A 20,797-nucleotide genomic window follows, 5' to 3' on the forward strand; every position below is an offset into this window, starting at 1 on the left:
AGTGCTGTAATAGAGAATCCTTTATTCTTGCAACACTTGTGTGGTCCTTCATTGTGAGTGAGTCACCGACCACCATGATATTTCAACTGCTTTACATTCCTGCAGGATAAGCTTTAGCTGCTCGCCTCAGCTACCCCTAGAGAGCTTTTGCTATCTGGGCACCTATTCACTATCATTAAGGGTTGCTTGGACTCATTAGAGGGTGGTGTACACCATAAACTGAGGCAGCTTCCTACAAGTGGGGAAAAGACAAACGTAGTCTTTGCAGTGGAGGAAGAGCCTCCAGAGGTGGTGCTCTTACCTCTGCCCTTGCTGTTGCCTCTGTAGGACCCCTATATAAACCCCTAGAATAGAGGGTGGAGGCTGTCTGGTTTGGGAAGTAGACACCTCGGAGGATGTGAGTTTGTAAGCACGTCTGAAAGTGGGACGACGAAAAGTGCCCCTTTGTGAGGGACTGTAGAGCACTGATTGCATTAGCTGTGAATGTGTGTTTTTTCAGCTTCTCAAGGGCAGTATCCACTTTTTTTTGGGGGGGGGGGGTGAGAGGCCCAAAAGATGCCCCTTATAAAAGGGCATGTTAAGGACGGCTTGCTGTACTTCTGGTTTGAAACCAGAGCATTGGAGCCATGCATGTCTTATTAGAACATTTGTATTGATGCTGTGTGTACAGCTGAATCTGCGGTGTCTAGGGCACAGGGTATAGAATTTTATGTCAAGACCGGAGGCTCCTATTATGCGTTTCTTTTCTTACTTTAATAAATAGCAGCAGTCAAGAAACGTACCACGATTCCCAGAAGGCACGAGAACAAGAGCCAATGGGAATAAAAACATAGTCAGAACAGTATACACCAATCACAATGCACACAAGGGTATTATGACTTCACTTGTCTGCGAGCAGCCCTCTTTTCTTGCTTCTTGCAGTCAAGTTAAGTACCCTTTATACTTGTGTACACATTTTATATTGTAATTTATTATGTTTACTTCTTATTTGTTATTTCCACTTTATAATAGCAGGCGCGCTGCCTTTGCGAGTTCCTCACAGGTTTTTTCCTCAGTCAGCAGGTTGCCGCATATCCCTCAGGGCGCGGTGCCTCGCGCGCTTCGTTTTTCAACTGCCCAACGTTTCCTCACGTGGCAGTTGCTTTCGCTGCGCCTGATGAAACGATGGGTTCGTTTTAACTTCTGCGACCTTGCCGCTTATCGCGCTTGCCTTTTTCTTTTGAAACAACGCTCCTTTTTACCTGTTGTGTTTCTTCACGTTGCTCCCTTCCTCCTCCGAGTGAGTGCCATACGACTTCCTGATATTTCAGGCGACGCCAATAGGCGGGGCTTCAGCTGTTTCTCAGCTCCCACTTTGTTTAACCCCTTATTAACCAGCTACTATTGTTCCTTTTTTGACTATGGACACAGATGATTCCCCTTCACAGCATGACGTTGAGGAAATCAGGCAGGAGCTCACTGCCTTCATTAAATCCTCTGTTCAACAGGCGGTATCCTCCTCTGTAAAAATGTTTCCAAAAACCTAGAACTATCATTTTTGGACATGATTTCTAGATCTATGTCGGCCCAGGCTGCGGGGCGAATGCAGTCCGCGCCTCTCCCCCAATAAAAATCCCCAAAAATAAAAATAAAATTGGCGCAAAAGAGAAGTGAGGTTTCCTCACATGTGGCAGAGGACGCGGTTCCTCAAAAGGCTCCCACCAAGGAGTATAAAAACTTGGACATTGGGAAACCAAGTTTAAAACACAAAACTAAATAAAAAAATATTATTACCCCCTTGATCATTTCGTCCATCCCTGATACGGACGACAATGTTCCTGATTTGGACTCAGATTCCAATGTTTCGGACAATGAAGACAATAGTACATTCTCCACTCCCCCACCCCCACCAAAGAAATCCAGGTTATCCTCCCTCCAAGTTTTCAATCCTATTCCCCTTCTAGACCCTGAGGGTTTCCCGATGTTTGACCCTTCTAACATCCTTCATCCCAACTCTACTGAGTGGGTCCCTGCGGACCATGTTGCCCAATATGTTTCTGCCAAAATTAACTTCCCCTTCGACAAACAAACCAGGGCTAAATTTAAATCAGAATGTTCTCGCCCCTCTCTCTCCCGTAATCTCTCTGTTACTCCCTCTATTGATCAACCTCTGTTAAAAAAAATTACGAAATTGGGCAAGGATCCACGCAAAGGAGTGAATAAGGCGTGGGCTTCTTGTCAAGACAAATTGCTTGACGTTCTGGGTCCTCTCACCTGTATTTTCGACCTCGCCGAGGCAGCCAGGATTGACGGCTCCTTCATCGACCCTGAAAAACTTACCCTATGGGTCCAGCGTACCTTTTGCCTCCTGGGGAATGCAAATTCCACGCTCACTCATGAGAGATGAAAGGGTTTGCTCTTGAAGCTTGATCCTAAGTTGGTCAACTTGGCTACTGTACAACCTAACACTCAGACTGATGGTGCACTGTTTGGGGAGTCTTTTATCAAAGACTTAAGCAAATACGTGGCAACTTTTACATCATTGGACAAAGCTCAGCAATCACTGAAAAATATGTTTTCCCAACGTGTTTTTGCAAGGGCTGGCAGAGGAAGGGACCGCTTTGCTGGCCGTTCATACCACAACCAAGGTTCCAGAGGATACCACAACGCGTCCTTCTAGGAGTATAGGCCGCAATTCTATCCTCAGAGAAGCAGAGGTTTCTGCTCCCGAGGCTTCAGGAATTCAAGATCCTCTTCACAACCAAGTAAGTCTTATATTTCCTTCCATACCCATAGGAGGGCGTCTCAGTTTTTTCCTAGCAGAATGGTCGGAAATCACGGCAGACCCTTGGATTCTCAACACTGTTCAAGGTTACTCCATAGAACTCTATTCAATTCCTGTTCAAACACAGCTACCCCCTCTTCCATGTTTTTCCTCAGACATGGCACTACTTATTTCTTCAGAAGTGCAATCCCTCTTGCAAAAACAAGCCATTGCTCCTACCCTTCCCGATCCATCAGGTTTTACCAGCTCCATTTTCTTAGTTCAGAAGAAAAACCAAAAGATGCGCCCTTTGATAAACCTCAAGGGTTTCAATCACTTTGTAGTCTATCATCATTTCAAGATGGAAACCATTCTCCACCTCAGAGATATGCTCCTTCAACAGGATTGGATGGTTCGATTGGATCTTCAAGATGCATATCTAGCCGTCCCAATCCACCCTCATTTCAGAAAGTTCCTCCAATTTCAGTGGTCAAACCAGTATTTTCATTTTACCTCTCTACCCTTCAGTCTATCATCGGCTCCATGGTGTTTTACCAAACTCATGAAACCGGTAGTAGCTCTTCTCAGGGCTCAAGGTGTCAGACTCATCATTTACCTCGACGACATTCTAATAATGAGCCAATCGCCACAATCTCTCTTGTCTCATCTATCCCTCACTTGTTCCCTTCTGTCAAATCTAGGTTTCATCAACAGGGAAAGGGCCATTCTAATCCCTTCTCAAACCATAGAATTCTTAGGGTTCCAAATAAATTCAATTTCAGCCACTCTTATGCTTCCTTCTGCAAAGATCAAGACCATAAAGTCAGAAATTCTGCAAATTTTACGCAGTGCTCAGATTTCTCTCAGAACGTTAGCACGAATTGTGAGTCTCCTCTCCTCTTCTATTCAAGCGATATTCCCAGGTCCCTTTCATTACAGAGCGCTTCAGAGGTTAAAAATGTGTCATTTAAGGACAGGCCTCTCATACTCAGACAACATCCCATTAGACGTCGAGTCACATACAGAACTTCAATGGTGGATAGACCATTTAGATGCTTGGAACGGAAGGACTATCTTTGCGTCAGCCCCAGATCTAGTATTAGAATCAGATGCAAGCCGGTCCGGCTGGGGGCCCCATGTGGACCAATCTCGACTGGAGGTACTGGTCGTCAGGAGTCCAAAATGCATATCAACTGTTTAGAGATCCTTTGCAATCAGAAGCCTTGCAAAAAACAGAGTTTGCTGTGCCACCCTGCTCAGAATGGACAACATCTCTGCGGTTCGCTATATCAATCATCTTGGGGGCACAAAATCCAAACCCCTGGCGGAACTAGCCAAGGGCTTTTGGGAGTTTTACCTTTTAAACCACATTTCGGTTCATGCAGAGTATATTCCAGAATCTCTGAATTCGGTGGCAGATTGGCATTCCCGCCACCTTCGAGATTCAAGTGATTGGAAACTCCACACTTCAGTCTTCCAAGACATTCAGAGCAATTGGGGCCCTCTAGTGATCGACCTTTTTACATCACGTCTCAATTCTCAGCTTCCCCAATTCTACAGTTGGCATCCAGATCCATTGGCCTTAGCATCCGATGCCTTCTTACATGATTGGTCGCTTTCCCTCAATTACGCATTTCCCCCTTTACTCATGATCAGCAGAGTACTGGCCCATCTCAGACGTCAACAAGCCTCTTTAATACTCATAACCCCCTTTTGGCAATCACAAACTTGGTTCCCAACTCTATTAGAACTGTCAATAGATTTCCCTGTTCTGATCCCTTCCTTCCCAAAACTGTTGCTAGACCCTCTAGGCTGGCCCCATCCCCTCATTCTGGACAACTTACTAACTCTTTCTGCATGGAAAATCTCGGACAATCCCATTCTTTCCCTAGCATTTCGGCACAAGCTTCACAATACATCTCACAGTTTTGGGCCCCAGGCACAAAGAAGGCTTATAAATCAGCCTGGTCTTTTTGGCACAGCTGGTGTTTGGCAAAACACATTGATTCCTTTTCAGCGGATGTGACTTTTATTGTAAATTTTTTTGCGGCTGAAGCCAGCAAAGGTAAGTCTTTTTGTACCATCAACTTATACAGATCAGCTATTTCTTCAAACCATTGTTTCATTAATGGAAAACCAGCTGGTGAAAATCCTCTAATTTGCCGCTTCTAAAGGGAGTAAAGTTTTCTAATCCTCCAATGCCAAAGTATACTTATTTATGGGATGTTAACATTGTCTTGAAATTTCTTTTGTCATGGCCTAATAATATCATGCTTTCTCTAAAAATGTTATCTGCAAAATTAACAATGTTATTGTGCCTTGTTTCTATCAAACGTATCTCAGATGTTAAAGCACTGGATGTTTCCAATCGTCAATTTACACCTTCTGGAGTTTTTTTTTTACTGTGGTTCGTCTAACCAAAACTAATTTATCCTCAGTTTTCTATCCATACTTTCCTGACCATCCAAAACTATGTGTTGGACAATGTTTAAAAGTGTATGAACTAAAGACTGCAGATTTAAGAACTCCTTCCAGTTCCCAACTTCTAATTTCTTTTAGAAAACCCCATAATCATGTTTCGGGTGCTACTCTGGCTCGGTGGGTTAAATGGCTTATGTCTTTGGCGGGAATAGACACTTTTATGTTTGGAGCTCACTCTTCCAGAGGGGCTATGCCTTCCAAATATTTCTGGGCAGGCTCCCGATTAAAGGATATTCTTAAATCTGCAGATTGGTCTAACAACAATGTTTTCAAAGTTTTTTTATTGTAAACCGGTTCATAATGTCTCATTGAATGTGATTAATATGCTTTAAACTTGCATAATAGGAGCCTCCGGTCTTTTCATAAAATGTAGATTTTCCTAGTCCCTTGACGGAAAGTCTTAATTTTATTAAAGACATGGAGGCGAGTATTATCCCTCCACTTTTCTTAACCTTGTTCATTTCTTCTTTTCCCACCCTTTTTAGCGCCATTGGCCATCACTCAACCTTCCACTTAAGATTTCGTCTTCATCATGGATTTCCACACTTCAGTCCTCTATGGCTCAGTTCAAAGCTGGTCTTCCCGCTGAAGTTACTCGACAGGATCCTTCTTGGCTACCTAGGAGTCTGAATTGTTATCTTTCCTCATGGCAATTCTTACTGTGTTTGCTATTTTTGCATTGTTTCATTCTAACTGATTTCTCTCACAAGAAAAGAGGGCTGTTCGCAGTCAAGTGATGTCATAATACCCTTGTGTGCATTGTGATTGGTGTATACTATTCTGACTACGTTTTTATTCCCATTGGCTCTTGTTCTTGTGCCTTCTGGGAATCGTAGTACGTTTCTTGACTGCTGCTATTTATTAAAGTAAAAAAAGAAACGCATAATACTCGCCTCCGTGTCTTTAATAAAATTAAGACTTTCCATCAAGGGACTAGGAAAATCTACATTATTAGTTATTGTTTGCCCCTCTGCCACAATTTGCTGCCCTCTCTTGCGGAGCTCCTCTGGGGGAAATTGGAGGAGCTCCTTCATTTCATCCCAATGAGCCCAGTCATATCTAGCCAGTAACACCTGTGAATTGACAATACAGCAACAGTTAGCTGCCTGTGCAGCCACTCTTTTACCAGCTGCATCTATTTTCTTACTCTCCTTGTCAGGAGGGGAAAAGTCTCCTATGGCCTGGCTATTGGCAGGTTTCTGTGCAGTGATGGCTACTATGGAATCTGGAGGGACCTGTGATCTAATGTACAGTGGATCTGAGGTAGCAGGCTTACATCTCGTCTACTCTATGGGTGATAACTTTAGAGTGGACAGGCTCCTTGAAATTGTTGTCAGCATGATGAAACATGCCAGGGAGGATCGGGAGAAACTGGATGTTCCTGTAGATAGATGTAAGTATATCGAACAGGAAGTCCTGTTTGATAGGGTCCCTGTGTAGCTCCCCATTTTGGAAAGGGGCTGCCCTTGCCACTACCTGCTGGTAGGATGTATTATCTTCTGCTGGTGAGGGGCATGCGGGGTACAAGACTGGATCATTGGACAAGATGGGCCCAGGGTCACAAGTATCCCATGGATCTCGGTCCAGCTGTGTCCCACCAAAAATCTTCCCCAACTTATAAAGGGGATCCCTGAGGGGTATTATCTCCAGCAGTAGACAGGGCAGTTGAATAAGGAGGGGAAGAACTGGAGGAGAAAAAGGGGGTGGAGAAGGAGGATGAGGAGGAGGAAGAGCTGGAGAAGGATTATCAGGTGTGCTAGTGGCCATTTCCCTGCTAGTCTTCTTTCGAGGTGCAGAAGTGTCCAATGCTTCTTGTAAAGACAGCTTCCCTTTAAACAGTACAGGTAGAGAAGCAATAATTCATCCTGTACCCTCCTGAATATGGAGGCAGTGCTGACAAATGTCCATAGTCTCCAGAATAGGTCCCACAGGAGAAGGAATAGCAAAAGACTGACTGGAGTCTTTCTGCTCCAATATTTTCGGATCTGTGGATTTCAGCACCAAAGTCTTCGGTCGGTGCAATTTCGTGGGTACCAAGGGGGAGGCAGTAGCCAGTAGGCTAACAGCTGAAGTTTGGACCAAGATGTAAGCGATGTCTCGGATCCAGGTGCTGGAGATCAAAGATGTCTTAGTCTTGGCTGTTTTTGGAGATGAGCCGGAGGGCAAGGCAGCTGAAACTGATTTTCATATTCAGCCAGGGCCTGGTGGCAGTGGCGGTTCAGCGACCTCTACAAGGTTTTTTTTCATAGTCTTGGGATGGGAAGGATGGGCCACAGTACTCACTGGTTGTGCAGGTGTTAACCCCATGGTTTTTGATGTCAGACTGCAAGTCAGAGTCCTGGACCGAGAAGGCCTCTTCCTGTTTTTCAGGTCCCTCTTGGGTGTGTTCTTCACCAAAGATGTCCAGGGTGTCATCTGGAGCCTTGTGCTCCATCTCCAGTCGATGAGCTCTGTGTCCTAAAGTGTATTCTTCGGCCGGAAAGATTTGAAGGCATCGAAGGTAGATTCCTGGTGACCGGGGAAGAGGCACAGGCTACACACTAGATGGTGGACAGAATCGAAATGGTGTTCGTTCCATCAGCTCAGCATAATGGTCGGTGCCGTGTGGTGAGGTAGGTCCAAGATGGATGAGGACGCCCTGGAGGGCGCACGGGCGGTGCTCAGACAGTCGATTCGAGACTAGCGCTTAGATAGGAATGAGCGATGAAGATACAATACCGTCAAAAAACAGAAGATGGAAATGGAGATTCTGGGACCGGAGCAGGACGAAAGACGGAGCGAAGACACACACGTCCGAACACGATGGCCGAGAGAAAACAATCTAACAAAGCAGTTAACGCCCATGCGCACCATCACCGAGAGGGGGAGTCACTCGATCCTGTGACTCAAAACACTTCTTCGAAGAAAAAACAACTTGCAACACTCCAGACAAAACACTAGATGGCTGGACTATGCATAGCATGTGTATTTACAAACACACATGCCATCAAACTACTAGATACCTTATCGGAAAAGGTTTATTTACAGAATTTCCCCAAAATGTATCTGCAATAAAATATTTTATATAACAGAATTTGCTCTTACCTATCTTTGAGCTCCTGTGCAATCATTAGATGTTTTAAATGATACTCAATAGCATTTTCATAGTCTTGAAGCAGTGTGTAAGTGTTCCCCAAGCTATAACAACTTTGAGCTTCAACAGCTCGATCCTTAAGTTGCCGAGCCAACTGCAGTGTCTTCCTATGAGAATAACAAAATAGAAAACAAATTATGCTTGTATCAAAGTATGTTGACCTATACATCTACATAAATGCGATTTGTATTTTTCTGGAGTTTAGAAAGGTATTCTAATTAATATATTTGGAGGCACAGAAGCAGAAATATGACCTACCGCACAAAATTATATTTTATTACAACATGGAAAAATGAGTAAGTTACTAGTCTTCTGTAAAGCTCTTTCTGGTGGATATGCTATCAAACGCAGACTGTCACCTTTAGAGTATTCCGAGGCACCAGTATGGTTCAGGAGATGTTTCCAACAATGGTCACAGCATGCTGGTAGGTGAAGCCATATGGGCTGTGCAATGACTTCACACTGCCTATAGGAAGAGAATGGATGGTGCCACAAATAACCACCACCCAGGCACGCTATAGTCAACTTCTTAATCTCCTTCTGCACCCTCAGACATGGAGCACTTGATGTACTGGAGTCCACTCCTCCGACCAGGGAGGTAGGAGAGCTATAAGGAATCTGCTATCAAAAGAAAGTAACTTGTTCTTCTGAAGTAGATACCACACTAGCATTTCACAAAGTTGGAGGGTCCTAGAAGTGGACTTGGAGGAAATCTTGCAGGACTGAGTAGGCAAAATGACCATACTGCGGAGATCTGGCTTTTAAGGCAGCAGTGTTTCGTGAACTTGTGCACAGACGGAGATGCCACAGTCTGATGGATATGCAGAATCCTGTGTTCAAAAACTTTAAACACTTTCTGTCCAACAGTGACAAACCGCTCTAGCCAGGTCACGCCAAACACACTGAAGATACCCTGTGCCACTATAGGATGGAGATGTTAATTGTGGTCCACCAGACAACATTTGCTCTGCTCATCTGACCCAGGGTTCAAGGTCCCCGCAAGGTCTCCCAGCCACCTCCAGAGGAGTACAGATCCATGACTCAGGATCAAGTACCCAACTGCGCTTCTTGTTGCAGTATCACATGGCAGTTGTGCTATCCGTTAGCATCTGTGCCAGACTCCCCTGGACGGTCAGTAGTAAGGCTTTCAGGGCCAAAAAGATGACACAGCTTCAAAAGGCTGATGCAGAGCTGGCACTCCAAAAAGATCGGAGTCCACTGATCTGAATCTCCCCCTGATGAGCCCTCCTCTACACATTCACAGCAGTGACAAGTCTGTCACAGCAATAAAGTGTGAGTGGGAAAAGAGTGGCCTGCCACAGGTCAAGTTGGAACTTGTCTGCCACACATGGGATTTTAAACAGTTCCTTGTGAGATGTGGAAAGCGTTGGAGGCAAACCTTGTGTTGCACCATGCCATCTGGCATACAGGATGAGGAGCACAAGACCAGTAAACCAAGAATCCTCAGAACCATCCTCGCAGACACCAAGGCCTGAGCCCAAAATGTCAATATCATATCCTGAATGTCCCAGATTCACATGGTGGTGGAAAGGCCTTAAACGCTACTGTGTCGAGGACAGCCTATTTGAAAGAAAATCTCTGCATGGGACTCAGGTGGCATGTTGGCTTGCTGATGGAAACCCCCAAATAGATCAAGAGCCCCTTTATTGTGAAGTGGTCTGGAATAGACTGTGGCAAGCAAGCCTCGAGTAGCCAATTGTCGAGGTTCACAAATGCATGTATCCCCAACTTCTGAAGTTGGGCTACGACCACCACCATCACACTTGAGAATACCCGAAAGGCCGAGCTAAAGCCATAGGCCAGCATGGTGAATTGGAAATATTCTGACCTCACCACGGACAACAGGTAACATCTGTGGGAATGCATAACAAGTATATGAAAATTACAAGTTACTTACCTTTGGTAGCGATGAATAAGTTACTTACCTTCGGTAACGCTTTTTCTGGTGGATACAATAACTACCTGTGGATTCCTCACCAAAAGAATTCTCCCCCTCGTGCCAGCCTCGACGGAAATGTCTTCTAGCTCTGCACGTCGACGATGACGTCACAATTGCCCGTCTCCATGCGACGCCGTATGACGTCATCCAGGCAATAAGAAGCCCTCGTCGACGTGCAGACGGCAGTAATCACCATTTTTTACGTGCCATAGAGGCGAACAGGTTAAACCTAAAGAGTACATATTCATCTCGAATGAATGAAAATAGAACACTTATTATAAAACACATTAAAAATAACAGTAATGAAAGCTCAATACAAGAGAGAAATATAAATGTATATATAAACCAAGTCCAAAAATGTCTTCTTTGAACTATCTTAATTTGCAAAGGAAATGTATCTACAGTTATAACAACTATATACATGAATCAGTTATATACATATATACAAGACCAAGGATGCGCACCCAAGGACTTCTCGGTTTGACCAGTCAGGCAACGGGGAGGCAGGTGTGACCGTGAGGAATCCACAGGTAGTTATTGTATCCACCAGAAAAAGCGTTACCGAAGGTAAGTAACTTATTCTTCTGATGGATACACCTACCTGTGGATTCCTCACCAAAAGAATAGAGTCCCAAAGCAGTACTACCTCCGGAGGTGGGTGCCCGAATGGTCAAACCAAGAAATCCTGCAGCACCGAGCGAGCGAATTGGCCATCCCTCCTAACCTCAGAATCCAAACAGTAATGTTTGGCAAAAGTATGGAGGGACGTCCAGGTCGCTGCCCTGCAGATGTCAGCCACAGGAACACCTCTAGCCAAAGCCGATGAAGCTGCTTTGGCCCTGGTGGAATGGGCACGAAGCCCCACAGGTGGATCTTTCTTCGCCAAAGAATAGCAAACCTTAATACATAGAATGACCCACCTGGATAGCGTTCTCTTGTGGACCGCTCTACTTTTCCTCTTCCCCATGTATCCAACGAAGAGCTGATCATCTTGTGTGAACTCTCTCGTCCTGGCGACGTAGAAGCTCAGCGCTCTTCGTGGATCCAGTCGGTGGAGCCTCACTTCCTCCTTGGATGGGTGAGGTGGAGGGTCAAAGGAAGAGAGAGTAATCGACTGCCCCAGGTGAAAGGGTGTAACAACCTTCGGTAGGAAAGCCGCCTTTGTCCTTAACACCACTTTGTCCTTGAAGAAAGAAAGATATGGGGGTTCTACACTGAGAGCCTGAAGCTCGCTAACCCTTCTGGCAGATGTTATGGCCACCAGGAAAACAGTCTTGAATACTAGGAACCGTAAAGAACAAGAGTGCATCGGTTCAAAAGGGGACCCCATTAGAAACGCTAAGACTAAGTTAAGGTCCCACTAAGGCATAACGAATGGTGTTGGTGGAAATTTGTTAGTGAGTCCCTTAAGGAACCTTAAAACAATAGGAGATTTAAAGAAGGACGGCTGATCAGGAAGGCACAGAAAAGCAGATAGTGCAGACAAATAACCTTTGACTGTGGCAATCGCACAACCCTTCTGTGCTAGGTAAAGTGCAAATGACAAAATGTCAGATAAAAAAGCCTTTAAGGGATCTATTCTGTTCTCTCCACACCAGCATGCAAATCTAGCCCAACGATTAGCATAGATTGACTTGGTGGAGTGTCGCCTGGCCGATAAAATAACATCCACCACCTCTGGTGGGAGAGAAAAGGAACTCAGATTGCCCCGTTCAATCTCCAGGCATGAAGGTGCAGGCTCTGGAAGTGGGGGTGTAGAATCTGCCCCTGCGACTGCGAGAGGAGGTCCACCCTGCAAGGGAGACGGAGCGGTGGGCACTAAGAGAGTTGGAGAAGGTCTGAATACCACACCCTTCTTGGCCAATCCGGAGCTATTAAGATGACCTGAGCTCGGTCTTGGCGGATCTTCCTCAGAACTCGAGGAATCAAGGGTATGGGGGGGAAACGCGTAAAGCAACCGACCCTTCCAGGACATCTGAAACGCATCCCCCAAAGCTCCTTGCACCGGATACTGGAGGCTGCAAAATAGCGGGCACTGCGCATTCTCTTGAGTTGCAAACAGATCTATTTGTGGATATCCCCACATCCGGAAGATATACAGAACCAGATCTGGATGAAGACGCCACTCGTGGTCGACCGAGCTGCGTCGACTGAGAATATCCGCACACACGTTGAGGACTCCGGCTAAACAATATGCAACCAAGATAGATCTTGTGTTCCTGAAGCCAGGACCAGAGTCGAAGAGCTTCTCTGCAGAGAAGATACGACCCCACTCCTCCCTGTTTGTTTATATACCACATCGCAGTAGTGTTGTCCGTTAGAACCTGGATTGACTGACCGCGAATGGAAGGGAGGAGGGCCTTGAGAGCTAGACGTACTGCCCGCAATTCTAACAGATTGATGTGTAATCTCTGTTCTACCGGAGACCAAAGGCCCTTGATCTCCAGGTCCCCCAGATGAGCTCCCCACCCTAGAGTGGAGGCATCCGTTACTACTGTGGCCACTGGTGGTGGCAACGAGAACGGCCTTCCTTGCAACAGGTTGTCAACCGCTGCCCACCATTGAAGATCCACTGCAGTGTCTCTGGAGATCTTGATCGACTAGTCGAGATCCCCTTTGTGTTGAAACCACTGCCTGCAGACGCACCACTGGAGAGCCCTCATGTGCCAGAGTGCACGAGTGACCAGCAGTATACAAGAAGCGAACAGACCGAGCAGACGAAGGACCTTGAGGACTGGAACTACCGCTCCATTTTGAAACATTGGAATCAACGCCTGAATGTCCTGGACCCGCTGGGGCGGAGGAAAGGCCCGATTCAATTTCATGTCCAATACTGCCCCTATGAACAGGAGGCGTTGAGAGGGCTCCAGGTGAGATTTGGGTACGTTGACTGAAAAACCCAGGTCGTACAACAACCGAGTTGTCGACTGGAGATGACAGTGCACGAGCTCTGGAGTCTGGGCTTTGATCAACCAATCGTCCAGATAGGGAAACACAGCTATCCCCCTTCTTCTGAGCTCTGCCGCTACCACCGCCATCACCTTTGTGAAGACTCGAGGTGCTGAAGTAAGACCAAACGGGAGGACCGCAAACTGATAATGCTGCGATCCTACCACAAAACGGAGATACTTCCTGTGCGATTTGAGGATCAGAATATTAAAATAAGTGTCCTGCAAATCGACCGACACCATCCAGTCTCCTTCATTCATCGCCAAAAGAACCTGTGAAAGGGTCAGTATTTTGAACTTTTCCTGTTTGAGGAACCAATTCAAAACCCTCAAGTCCAGAATCGGTCTCAACCGACCATCCTTTTTGGGGATTAGGAAGTATCTTGAATAACAGCCCTGACCCCTCTCCTGCTCGGGAACCAACTCTATTGCGCCTTTTGCTAATAGGGACAATACTGCCTGCTGTAATAGGAGAAGATGGTCTTCCGAACAGAAGGATGGGTGGGGAGGGAAGGTAGGAGGGAATTCCCGAAAGGGAAGAGCGTACCCCTTCTTCACAATATCGATGACCCAGGAGTCCGATGTTATAACCTCCCACATCGGAAGAAAATGGGCAAGTCTCCCCCCTACCGGAGACAAGTGGACAGGGAGTGGAGGAGGATTACGGCTGCTTTCCTTGCTGCACCCCTCCCGAGGAAGAGGAAGAGTGCTGCTAGGTGGCTCCTCTTGTACGGACTCTGCCCCTGAAAGATCTGTAAGGCAGGGTGGAAGCAGACTGTTGTGGTCCTTGAAATCTGCCACGAAAGGAGGAGCCACGTCCAAATCCTTTAAAACCTCCTAAAACCTCTAAAGGAGGATGAGGCAGAAGACTGAAGCCCCAAAGATCTCGCAGTAGCTCTGCTCTCCTGAAAACGTTCCAGAGCAGCATCCGCCTTTGTACCAAAGAGCCTCTCGCCATCAAAGGGTAGATCGAGAAGAGTTGCCTGCACGTCAGACGAGAAGCCAGATGACGTAGCCAAGACTGTCGCCTAGAAACTATGGCCGAGCCCATAGCCCTAGCCACAGAGTCTGAAGTGTCCAATCCCGACTGGATCACCTGAGTTGATGCCGCTTGAGCATCCGCTAGTTGCTGCAACATTTCCTGGGACAAATTAGGGTGGTCCTTCGCTTCCTCCATAAGGGCATGGATGTAACGTCCCAATATGCATGTCGCACTGGATGACTTTAAGGTCATACTACAAGATGAAAAGGTCTTTTTAGCTCTATGGTCCATCTTCTTTGATTCCCTGTCCGCAGGTGTTCCGGGAAACGAGCCAGGAGAGGACCTAGACGAACACGAGGCGTGTACCACCAAACTCTCCGGTGTTGGTTGTCTGGAGAGAAACACCGGATCACCTGGTGCCGCCCGATAGCGACGAGCCACCGCCCTGTTGACAGCAGTTGTAGACACAGGTTTCATCCAAATGTCCTTAATGGGGTCAAGTAGCGCCTCATTAAAGGGCAAAAGAGGATCAGCAGTCACAGAAGCTGGGTGCAAAACCTCTGTCAACAGATTTCTCTTGACTTCCGCAGTAGGGAGGGGAAGGTCTAAAAAGTCTGCAGCCTTCCAAATAACAGCGTGGAATGATGCCGCTTCATCAGTGATCTCTCCAGGGGAAGCTAGATCCCACTCCGGGGAGGTTTCTAAGCCACTGGCTGTATCCAGACCCTGGAAGTCACCAGAGGGCTCCAAAACTTCACCCTCTTCCAGGTGCTGCCTTGCATACTCTTCCTCCTCCAACAGTCGCAGAGCCAGACGTCTGGATCGAAGCCTTGACTCCAAACCCGGCGTCGATAAAGTGTCGGCCGACGCCGAAGATCTTCGTCGGCGCCGAACCTCGGATCCGTCCGACACCGGACACTCCGGCTCCACAGGAACCTTAACTGTGGATCGGATCCAAGGCGTATCCAACGGCGCCGGTGCCGTTTCAGGTGCAGCAGATAAAAACGGAGTGAAGGGCGTCGATTTATAAGACGCCGGAACACCCAAATTAAAGGCCAAAGGGCCAGACGGCCCTGCTGGACTTCCACCCGGCGCCATGGAAGTAAAAATTTTAAACATGGTGTTTAAGAACGCTGCAGGATCCGTTCCCGGAGCCGGGAAAGCCGGGTAATGTTGCTGCACCGGCGCCGGTATAGACGCCGAAGAGGGTCCAGGTAACTCCTGGCCAGGAGAACCTTCTGGCCTCTGGGGAGGCTCAACCTCAAAGACCGACCAGGGTGACGTCGGGGTCGTAGGAGGTGGAGGGGTGACGGTCGGGCTAACCTCCCACGTCGGACTGCGCCGAGCTGACGGAGAAGCCGATCTCGATCTATACCGTCCCTTGCTCGATCGGCACCGAGATCCGTGACGGCGTCGAGAGTCACCATGATGGTGATGAGATCTCGAGGATCCCGAAGAAGACTTCCTCCAATGACGTCTCTCCTTTTTCTTGGATCGAGCCAAGAACAATTTTGCCTCCCTCTCTAAGTGCCTTAGGGTTCATGCGCTGGCAGGAGCCACATGACTCGACCTCATGGTCGGAGCTAAGGCACCAGAGGCAATTCTCATGGGGATCGGTAACCGACATCCGACCCCCGCACTGGTTACATGGTTTAAAGCCGGATTTCCTTGGCTGCAACATTGTAACCGTCGTCCGAAACAGTAGCTCCCTGTGAGCCTCGAAGAATTAACCGTTACTCGGGCACAGAAAAAAGGGAACTGACGTCTGCACATCGACGAGGGCTTCTTATTGCCTGGATGACGTCATACGACGTCGCGTGGAGTCGGGCGATTGTGACATCATCGTCGACGTGCAGAGCTAGAAGAATTTTCCGTCGAGGTTGGCGTGAGGGGGAGAATTCTTTTGGTGAGGAATCCACAGGTAGGTGTATCCATCAGTAATATCTGGTAGAGACCTATTCTAGTCGCAGATTCCTTACCTTAGAATTTTCCTCAGGATTTTTTCTCTGAGCAATACCCTTGCGTGTCTGTAGGTGACGTCAGTCAACTCCGCGGGTGTCGTAGTCGCCGTGATGACGTCGGGAGTAGTACATAGATGCCACCTCAGCACAGTGACGTCAGTTTTTTTAACGACTTTCCACGTCAAAGAGCAGAGCCACGAAAAACACTGAGATTGGTGCGCCAGATCAAAGGTCATGAATGGGGCATCCCTGTCCCTAGAAATCAGTTCGCAAGCGGGGACGATGGGTGGGCCGGAAAGGAATCTGCAACTAGAATATCTCTACCAGATATATCGTTACCGAAGGTAAGTAACTTGTACATCTGAAAGAGACTTCTAGTTGCAGATTCCCTACCTTAGAATAGATACCCAAGCAATGTCATCCTAGGAGGTGGGCTGCAAACCAAGCTCAAACTAGAAAGTCCTGTAGGACCGAACGACCAAAGCAGCTGTTCCGACAGTCCTGATTGTCCAGGCAGTAATGTTTAGCAAACTTGTGCAGGGATGCCCACGTAGCTGCCTGGCAGATATCCAGGGCAGGAACTCTGCGAATTAATGCAGTGGAAGCAGCATTTGCTCTGGTGGAATGAGCACACAATCCCTCAGGGGGTTGCTTCTTGGCCAAAGGGTTGCACATCTTGATGCAAAGAAGTACAAGTTGAGAGATGGTTTGTTTTTGCACCGTCTTCCCTTTCTTCAAACCCACATATCCAACAAAGAGTTGATCGTCCACCTGGAAATCTTTAGTACAATTTAGACAGAACGCCAGTGCTCTTTTTGGATCCAGAAAGTGGAGTCTCTCTTCACGTGAAGGATGTGGTGGTGTGTAAAAAGTAGGCAAGGTGATGGACTGGCCTACATGAAAAGGCGTAACAACCTTGGAAAGGAAAGAAGCCTTGGTGCGCAAAACCACTTTGTCAGGTTGCACAGACAAGTATGGGGGATTTGAAGAAAGAGTCTGAAGCTCACTCACTTTGCGAGCAGAAGTGATGGCAATAAGAAAAACAGTCTTGAAAGTGAGGATCCGTAAAGGTCAATTGTAAATCACCTAGAATGGAGTACACATTAAGAAAGTAAGGACAAGATTGAGGTCCCACTGGGGCATGATAAATGGAGTGGGAGGAAATAATGGCGAGACCTTTAAGGAATCGATTGACAATAGAAGACTTAAAGAGTGAGGGCTGATCAGGTAACCTAAGAAAGGCCGAAATAGCCGATAAATACTCTTTAAGGGTGCCCAAAGCAGAGCCCTGCTGGGCTAAAGAAAGGATGAACAAAAGAACCTCAGAGAGGGGGTCAACAGATTTGTTGGTACACCATGCCACAAATTTATACCGTTTTGGTAGAGGGATGCCTGGCTGCCAACATAACGTCACAGACTTTGGGTAGAAGGTCAAAAGCTGTCAACTGCAGCCGTTCAATCTCCACGCATGAAGGCGGAGAGTGGACAGGTTTGGTGGAGAACCGTCCTCCGCTGCTGCGACAGAAGATCCTCCTGAAGAGGCAGTCTGAGTGGAGGATCGGTGGCCATGCTCAGTAGCTCTGGAAACCATACTCTCCGTGCCCAGTCCAGAGCCACCAAGATAAATTGGGCCTCGACATTCCTGATCTTCTTGAGAACTCAGGGCAGAAGTGGTATAGGCGGAAAGGCGTAAAGGAGGCCAGAGTTCCACTCGAGACGAAAAGAGTCTCCGAGCAAGTGGCACCTTTAAAACTCCCACACGCAAAACAGCTGACATTGCAAGTTCTCCGAGGAGGCAAACAGATCTAACCAAGGCTCCCCCCATTGCTGAACGAGACCTTGCACCACCTCTGGATGGAGATGCCATTTGTGATCGGCTATGCATCGACGGCTGAGTTCGTCTGCTCTGGCGTTCAGAGAGACCGTCAGATGTTGAACCACCAGGGTAATGTCCTGATGTTCCAGCCATGTCCAGAGGCGTAGTGCCTCCTGACAAGGGTCCAGGACTCTACTTTGCCCTGTGTGTTGCAGTACCACTTGGCCGTAGTGTTGTCCGTGAACACTTGCACTACTTTCCCTTTCAGAGAGGGAAGAAATGCTTTCAACACAAGCCTGATCGCCCAGAGCTCCAGAAAACTGATTTGGAGCCGAGACTCCGCTGGAGACCAGAGGCCTCTGATCTCCTTCCCTCCCATGTGGCTGCCCCATCCCAGAAGTGCTGCATCTGTCACTATGGATAGATCTAGGTGGGGAAGGGAGCGGGATCTGCCTTGGACCCAATGCAGATTCGAAAGCCACCACTGCAGGTCTTTTGCAATCCCCACCGAGATCTGGACCATGTCAGAGAGATTTCCCCGATACTGCGCCTACTGGAACTTCAAGTCCCACTGCAGAGCCCGTATTTGCCAACTGGCATGTGTCACTACCAGGATGCTGGTGGCCATCATGCCCAGCAGCCTCAGTCAGTCTCACCAAAACCCAAGAGAGAGGCTGAAAGATCGGAATCATAGCCTGAATAGCTTGGACTCACTTTTCAGGAGGATAAGCCCGAAACTCCACTGTGTGCAGAACAGCTCTGATGAAAGGGAGCCAGGTGTGACTTTGGCACGTAAAGTGTGTACACCAGCGTGTGCAAGAGGTTCACCGTAATCTAAAGGTGGAAGAAGAATTTCTAGGGCGAGTCCGTCTTCAACAGCCAGTCGTCAAGGTAGGGGAAGACAAAGCCCTACCCTGCGCAGATGGGTTGCAACCACCGCCATCACTTTCGTGAACACTCAAGGGGCGCGGGTAAGGCCGAAGGGGATCACAGTAAATTGAAAGTGCTCGTCATCTAGCACGAATCGTAGGTAACATCTGTGGGCAGGCAGGATGGGAATGTGGAAATGAGCGTCCTGCAAGTCCAACGCTACCAACCAGTCTCCTGGGCCCAAGGCAGACAGGACCTGAGCCAGGGTCAGAATTTTGAATTTCTTCTTCTTGAGGAAGTAATTGAGGTCCCGAAGGTCTAGGTTAGGACGTAAGCCCTTGTTCTTTTTGGTCACCAGAAAGTAGCGCGAATAACAACCACGACCTACTTCTGGCGTAGGGACCTTCCCCATGGCTCCCTTTGCCAAGAGAGCCCCAACTTCCTGGCAGAGAAGTGTTAAATGGTCCTCCTGAAGGACTGACTGATGGAGGCCTGGCTGGCGGGGCAGATTTGAAAGGGCGGAAGTATCCCCTTCGAACGATCTGCAACACCCACCTGTCCGTAGTGATGGATTCCCAGTGGGACAGGTGATGGTGAATCCTGCCGCCAACTGGATTGGCGCGAGGGGACAACTGGAGGGTTTGGAGGCTGCAGCGGGGGCAGGGGTGGACTGGGCACACCTCTGGTTCCCTGTCCCACGCCCATGTGGGATTCCGTGTCCCTAGCCATGCAGCGGCTGAACAGCATGAGTGGCATAGTGGCTGGGATGAGGACGCAGCAGGGAGCCCCTTCCTGTTGATGGCAAAGGGCAGTGGAAAGGCTGAGGGACCTCGGGAGTCCTTGAGCCTCTCCAAAGACGAGTCCACCTTGTCTCCAAAGAGACGGGAGCCATCAAAGGGCATGTGCATAAGAGTCTGTTGGACATCCCCCAGAAAAACAGATGTATGCAACCAGGCATGGCGCCACATCTGATTGTGAACTTTGCCGCATATCCCCCATCAGTGACAGCTTGGGAGACGATAGCATAGGCCTCCTCCGGTATCTGCGGCAGAATTGCCTGACCGTATCCCACAGAGTGGGTATGGCGGCCCAAAAGGCATGCAGGTTTCATGGACCGCGGCACAAGTCTTGAGGAAGAAAACATCTTCTTCCCAAATTGTTTCAGCCTTTTGGATTCCCTATCTGGGGGTACGAAGGGAATGCGCCCGCAGAAGAGGAAGCGTGGACAAAAAAAAAAAAAAGAGACCAGGGTAGCTCTCTCCGGCTCAGCGTGTGGCACGGAAAGAAAAGAACTGACGTCACTGCGCTGAGGCGGCGTCTATGTACTACTCCCAACATCATCACGGTGACTACGACGCCAACGACCCCCGAGGATTCGACTGACACCACCTACTGACGTGCAAGGGTATTACTCGAAGAAAAAAATCTCCGGATCCAGTCAGACGTCTAGGGGAAAATTCGATGGTAAGGAATCTGCAACTAGAAGTTTCTATCAGATAACATATCCTGAAACCCTAGGAACACCAACCAGTTCCTTAGATCCAGGGCAGAGAGGATGTGGGCAAGAGTAAGCATTTTCAATTTTCATTCTTCAGAAAGACATTGAACGGCTGGAGTTCCAATATAGGCCTGATGCAGCTCTTCTTTAGAACAAGGAAGTAGTACAAATAGCACTCACCGCCTCTCTCAGAGTATGGCAGCTCCTCAAAGGCACCTTTGCCAGCAGGAGACTGACTTCTTGCAACAAAAATCTCTTTCATCTGAGTCAAGTAAAAGGTAGGATAAAATGAAAAGCTGGGAGTTACTCTTCTGAACAATTTATAATAGCGCTAATATTCAAGATCTTGACTGCACAGAAACAAGGGCCTCTATCATTCTCCCACGGTATTATGGCGACTGCCTT

General features: G+C 47.8%; 1 protein-coding gene across 2 annotated transcripts in view; it reads right to left on the reverse strand.

Moving 5' to 3' along the window:
* Positions 1-20,797, reverse strand: part of GPSM2 (G protein signaling modulator 2) — a 397,434-nt gene that overhangs the window by 181,199 nt on the left and 195,438 nt on the right. For both annotated transcript variants that reach the window (XM_069232396.1, XM_069232397.1), the window contains one exon: positions 8,309-8,464. In XM_069232396.1, the coding sequence (XP_069088497.1) occupies positions 8,309-8,464 (156 nt within the window). The remainder of the gene's footprint in view (positions 1-8,308; positions 8,465-20,797) is intronic.

This window comes from Pleurodeles waltl, chromosome 4_2 (genome assembly GCF_031143425.1).
Source record: "Pleurodeles waltl isolate 20211129_DDA chromosome 4_2, aPleWal1.hap1.20221129, whole genome shotgun sequence".
Lineage (NCBI taxonomy): Eukaryota > Metazoa > Chordata > Amphibia > Caudata > Salamandridae > Pleurodeles > Pleurodeles waltl.